This window comes from Papilio xuthus, unplaced genomic scaffold, assembly GCF_000836235.2.
Source record: "Papilio xuthus unplaced genomic scaffold, Pxut_1.1 DF826923.1, whole genome shotgun sequence".
Lineage (NCBI taxonomy): Eukaryota > Metazoa > Arthropoda > Insecta > Lepidoptera > Papilionidae > Papilio > Papilio xuthus.
In genome coordinates, this window is record NW_013531726.1 from 864,038 (window position 1) to 870,535 (window position 6,498).

At 34.6% G+C, this 6,498-nt stretch overlaps 1 protein-coding gene across 1 annotated transcript; it reads left to right on the forward strand.

Moving 5' to 3' along the window:
* The first annotated feature begins 2,045 nt into the window (after positions 1–2,045).
* On the forward strand, positions 2,046–4,279 carry LOC106122606 (cytochrome P450 6B5-like). Its single transcript, XM_013318675.1, has 2 exons — positions 2,046–3,401; positions 3,654–4,279. Exons 1-2 carry the CDS (start codon positions 2,072–2,074, stop codon positions 3,815–3,817), a joined length of 1,494 nt encoding a protein of 497 aa, XP_013174129.1. The 5' UTR covers positions 2,046–2,071; the 3' UTR covers positions 3,818–4,279.
* Positions 4,280–6,498: the final 2,219 nt, after the last annotated feature.

A 6,498-nucleotide genomic window follows, 5' to 3' on the forward strand; every position in this document is an offset into this window, starting at 1 on the left:
AATCAAAGTTTTCCAGAAATAAAGAACTTAATTGTAAATTAAAATAGAGGTGAATAAGTATATGTTACTATCGCGTTTCCTGATTAGTAAGCAAGCCGTGCTTGTTAAACAAGTTCTCGTTGTAAAGTGAACGAACTTCCTTCTACGAACTGTTAACTTCTAAGTTACGTGATGTTAAGTGCCAACTTGTTTGTCATTCAAATACCTTCTATTGTATTTTTAGATAGAGGGAAGTGGAAGATGTTTACAATGAGAGCTAAGCCCACCAACGTATGAGAAACAAGATAGAAGAGGTTGAGTGTGTATGAGAGAGAGAGAGAGAGAGAGAAAGAAAGAGAGAGAGAGAGATTAAGGGTTCCGTACCTTTAAAAAAATGTACTAAAAGATACCTGTAATAAAAGAGAAAACTTTTTGACAGACAGACAGACGGACCGGACAACAAAGTGATCTTATAAGGGTTTTTTCCTTTCGAGGTACGGAATCCTAAAATATAGATTTATGTGTTTGTTACTAGTTTTACGTGTTATAAAAGTATAATTTAAGCTCATGTTATTTTTTATAAGATAGCTATAAACTTTGCAAAGATTTAATGTCGATTTTTTTTCTTGAGATATCTGACATATCTACACTGTGACATCGTAACATTGTCGCGTGTCGTATTTGCTCCTAGAGATTTAATTTACCGCTTTTAATCATAGCAGGATAAAGACAAGCATCAAGCGTGCAACTTGCTTTAAATTACTAAAGCTATGAACTTGCACCGTTCTTGCTGGGAATAGCAAACGTTAACCCGTCTCATCATAATTAATTTTAAAGAATGTAGTAAAACTCTCATCCAGTCCCTACCAGAATACAAATTAAAAATATAAAGTCACAGTACATTTGGCAAGTGACATCGGGATACATACATAGTTTACGCCCACAAGATTATAATGTTAATTTTAATAAAGCCTCATTTTATTGAGCTAAAATTCACGAATACATTTTAGTAACTCATCTTTGCAGCATCGTATTATATAGTTTTTTTTATATATGGAACATCGGATAAGGGCTTGTCTAGAAATAGATGGATGGATTGCATGTAGGTGACACAATTGAGTAGGTTGTCTGAAATACGCGAAACAAAACAAAAATCTTAATTAGTAGCCTGTGTTCTTCCTAACTACATATATGCCAATTCAGTTCAGCCGTTCTGGAGATACCTTCTAACAAACATCCATCCATCCATCAAAATTTTGAAATATATAAAATTTTGATAATGGAATGCTAATTTTGATGGATATTAAATTAATTATCATTAGTTAATCGGATTTTAACATCAAGATTAGGTAGTTAAATAATTTAAGGAAATTTTTTTTTTGTAGATTAGGTATAGATTATAATGTTCTTGCGATAGTAAAATATTTCTTGGGTGCGATGTAGGCCAATGTATAAACCCGTACCAAATATTTGACGAGCTCTTCCAGTGTTAGTTAATTCTTTCTCTCCAAACACATTCTGTTTGTCCTTATATTTGCGCGTCGTTGTTAAGTGATGCTTTGTAGGTTCTCGATTGCAATATATAGACTTAGGATCTAATAACTGTTGGGAAGAAAATCCGAAAATGTGGCAGTGTATTGACCTAACACTAGCCTTACTAAGTCGACGTTTATGTCCCTCACTATTAATTCTGACACTGGACTTTGTAACGAAAGCACGTCCTTTGCGCTTATTGATTCTAGCTAATAATGTCTTAAGTAATATAGGAATGTCTTATGAAGAAGTATGAAGTGACTTGAGAGTCCCTAAAATTGACAGAAAGTTACAAAATATTATGCAAGATGACACCTAAAATTAAATCTTTAATCTTGGTTTATTTGAGTACTGTTCAAAGCCCGACGATTGATAAATATATCAGATTGTATCCGGTTGATTTGATAATTGTTATCTCTGCTTAACAATTGCTCAATAATAATTTTCAGTGTACCGATAAATTACTTGAGTACACTTTATCACTTTATGAGTATAAATATATTTAGTGCGTAAATTATCATTATTACGTTCTTTGTGACCAGTTTTGGATATCAACAAGATGTATTTTTACCTTATTCCCTTAACTTTGGTTGTTTTTCTGTATCTTTACTTTACAAGAAATTTCAACTTCTGGAAGAATAAAAATGTTGCTGGTCCCAAACCGGTAGTGTTCTTTGGCAATATTATGGATTCCGTAATAAGACGAAAGCATTTGATAATGGTTTACAAAGATATATACGCAGCGTATCCTAATGAAAAGGTCGTTGGAATGTACAGGATGACGACACCGTGTCTCATGTTGAAAGATTTAGATATTATAAAGGACGTGCTTGTTAAAGATTTTGAATTGTTTGTGGATAGAGGAGTCGAATTCAGTGAAGAGGGTCTCGGTGCTAATATCTTTCATGCAGACGGTGACAGATGGAGAGTTCTAAGACATCGATTTACACCTCTATTCACGTCAGGAAAACTCAAGAATATGTTGCATTTAATAACCAACCGCGGTGAGAAGTTTGTTAAACATCTCGAAGAGATTACTAACATCCAAACAGAACAACCTATAAAATCTCTGGTTGAAAAGTTTACCATGGCTTCCATTGGAGCTTGTGTGTTTGGAATTGACTTAGATGAAAACATGTTCGAAACATTGGGAAGAATAAATAAAATATTATCAGTAGCAAGATATGGAATCGAATTAGATATGATGTATCCTGGAATATTGAAAAAGTTTGGCGGTTCATTATTTTCAAGTGTTTTAAGTAAATTTTTCCAAAATCTTATAAAAAGTGTCATCGAACAAAGAAACGGTATGCCAACAAATAGAAAAGATTTCATGGATTTAATATTAGAATTGAGACAACAGAAAGTAATAGAAGCGGCGCGAAAAAATGAAAACGAAGATGTTAAATCTATTGAACTGACTGACAGTATTATCGCAGCGCAGGCTTTTACATTTTACGGGGCTGGGTATGAAAGCAGCTCTTTAACTTTGACACACATGTTTTACGAATTGGCAAAGAATCCAGATATACAAGATAGACTTGTTAAGGAAATAGACGAGGTTCTTGAACGATATAATGGTGAATTAACATACGACGCTCTACATGAGATGACATATTATAGTCAAGTATTTGATGAAACTTTAAGAAAATATCCAGTTGCTGATCTTTTGCATCGTAACGCACAAAGTGACTATAAAATTGCGGGCACTAATATCACTCTTCACAAAGGAGACACTGTAATTATCTCTGCATATGGGATTCATCGCGATCCTAAATATTATCCGAACCCCGAAAAATTTGATCCCGAAAGATTTACTCCCGAAAATGTTGGAAAAAGACATCCGTGTGCTTATTTACCATTTGGCACCGGTCCTAGAAACTGCTTAGGTGCGTATTTCTTTTTAATATTATTTGGTAAAACAAGGACATATACCAATTGAGTTTAGAATTTTATTTTAGTCTACGTTTAGTTGGTCATTATCTGAATGATGCATTGGGAACTTGATTTAGTTTTATTAATACTGTGATGAAATTCTTGTATAGTCTTTAAATGTGTTTTTTGTAATCCAAATACAGTATAATGGTTGATATTATTATCTTGTGTGTCATGATTTTGATGATGTTAATTTATAATTTCAGGTATGCGGTTCGCTAAATGGCAGTCTCAAGTGTGCACGGTGATGTTTTTGTCAAAATTCCGCGTGGAGCCTTCAAAGAACACGCCTTTGGAGTTGAAATATGACCCCAATTTAATATTTTGTGTCCCCATAGGAGGAATACCATTAAACATTGTACGGAGATAAATCTTACGACTGCTTTAAGGCGTAGCCCATATTGTTGTCTTAGTTTTATCAAGGTGAATGTGAGAGATGACAATATGATTGAAAACCCACTGATATATTTTGTCGCAAAAATGATGCTAGTCCAAGTATATATTAGAAAAACTGTGAAACTTAGGTTTTATTAAATAAAATAAATATTGTTAGTAATATTTGAATTATTTAGCAGTTCCTATCTAATTCTAGTACTACTAGATCCGTTTTTGGATGAATAGAGAGTACTAGGAGGAGTACTTTGGACAGGAGTTGGCATAGAGAGGAACAATATATCCTTTTGTTCCCTCCTCTGCCTATTTTAAATGTACATAACTTCAAGTCAGTATAGGTTCTTGTAGATATTAAATTAGGGTCTGATAATTAAGAGTCCCTTACCATCACCAGACCCAATTATTTTAGATTTTAATTAAAGAATAATTTAAATTGTAATTGTGAATGTATAATTTATTTTTTTAAATAAATGCAATTTAAAAAGTAAAATATGTGTTTTTTTAATCGGTATAGAAGCCAAAGTCGGCCATGTTGCAACTCTATCACCATAACAACACGTGTGACATTTTTACGGAATTTCGGAATTATGAAAATGGCAATATTAAACTGCGCAGCTGCTGCGCCTCTGCCGCAGCTGCTGCTGTCCTCATTGGTCAAAATATGACACTGTCAAAACGACAGTTCACATATGTTCCGACTGCCTTGATTCTTGTTAATGTCAACTGATTTGCTCCGCCATTTTGAAAATTATGGCGATTATGACAAACAGGCTGCGACCACCTGATGATGAAAGAACAAAAGGTCGGCGACGCGCGCTGTTTATGAATCTGTATGCCATTTAGGCTAGTCTTTAATTGAGTTTTTTGGGTATTTATGGTAATACTAATATATTTAAGGAACACTAAACAAGTAAGAAAGATTTTTTAATTATATTCGTAACCTTTCGTAAGTTACGACATGTCTCAAAATTGATAAGAATCAGGTAGTATAAACCTTTTATGATATCTTCATCATCAGCTCATTACACGTCCCCACGAAGGGGCTCGTGCCTACCCTAAGTTACAAGTGATTAGGCCATAGTCACGCTGGCCCAGTGCGGGTTGACTTCACACATATCTTTGAACTTCTTCCCGTATATATGTGCAGGTTGCATCACGATGTTTTCCTTCACCGCAAGAACTTCGGATAAATGTACATATGTAAATCGATAAACACATATGTACATGGCGGGATTCAAACCCTGAGCCACCGACGCTCCTATTATCTATAGCTTTGAATTGAACAATGTAATCTAAATCATAATAATCTACGATATTGCACGTCATAATTTAAATTTAGAGAATACTAGCTGTCGCCTGCAACTCCGTCCGCGATGAATTAAAAAAAAACTTAATAAGTAGCCTTTGGATACTTAAGGACTATATTCTACATCTGTGCGAAATGTTATCAAAACCTTTTGAACCGTTCTGGAGATACCTTCATACACCCATCCATCCATCCAACCATACGTGGTGCGCCATACATACGCCCACTACTGGGCATAGGCCCCTTCAAAAGATCGAGACGTTGATCAGTCCTATGGTACCCACATCCTTGGATACTCCCGTAACCTTGACTAGATCATTGGTCCATCTTGCATTAGGCTTGTCCAAGCTTCATTTGTTGTCATTGTTACGTCTAGTTTAATCAGACCCACTTTCCGTTAACAGACCTTACTACTATAAATGTAAATGTTTTGATGGATGGATGTATTGATGTATGTTTGGAAGGTATCTAAAGAACGACTGCATGATATAGAACATAGTCTGTAAGAGCACATAGGTGAGTAATTGAATTAATTTTAATTTCGCGGGGACGGAGTTGCGGGCAACAGCTAGTAAACAATATTTTCGTTTATGTGTTTGGGTGGCGACCTCACAGCGCCTTCCTACCCAAGGCAACGTAAATCTTTATAATCCCATCATACAGGTTCGTTTACAGCGCGTTCTTTCGTCGCCATCATCAGTCGCTTGCAAACAGGGAGGCTAGACAAAATGCATTCCATCCGAAGCGAAGCGAAATCCGAAGGAATAGGAAGGACCCTAAGTCGGCGGTATTTTCAAACCGCTACGACTTCCTTCAATAAGCGAGCTTATCACCATCTCAAAGGTCCACCATCTGCGGTTCTGGTATTGCTGATGTCCATGGGCTTCGTTGAACACTTCTGTGTTCCGGCTGCTCCTTTGCCCCGTTCTGTTATAAAAAAAAACAATTTATTTAGGAATGAAACGAAGTCTAAAAAGAGAATTTTGTTAATATTAATGTTGCACAAAAATGATTATTATTGTGAAATATCTTCACTTATCTTAGTAGTTATAAGAATTTGATAATACAATAATAATAATTTATATCAAGAAAAATATGATTGATAATAAAATAATAACATCATTTAAATATTAACACGGAACGAACATTTTACATACCTTTATATAAAAAACAAGTTCTATTGTATATAAGAATGGGATTAAAATATCGGTTTCCTATTTATCATAGTAATAATAATAGTTTTGTTAAAAAAATACAATAATAACTGAATGATAAAATATTACAGTGTGTGTCCATGGCCGTAACATTTGAAGAACAACAATATTTCCCTCCCTCTCATTCTGTTTGAAGTA

Excerpts from the sequence above, each read along its gene's own strand:
- LOC106122606 (XM_013318675.1), top strand. The coding sequence starts at position 2,072 with ATGTATTTTTACCTTATTCCCTTAACTTTGGTTGTTTTTCTGTATCTT. Across the intron at positions 3,402-3,653 it reads CGGTCCTAGAAACTGCTTAG|GTATGCGGTTCGCTAAATGG; the intron begins GTGCGTATTTCT and ends TTATAATTTCAG.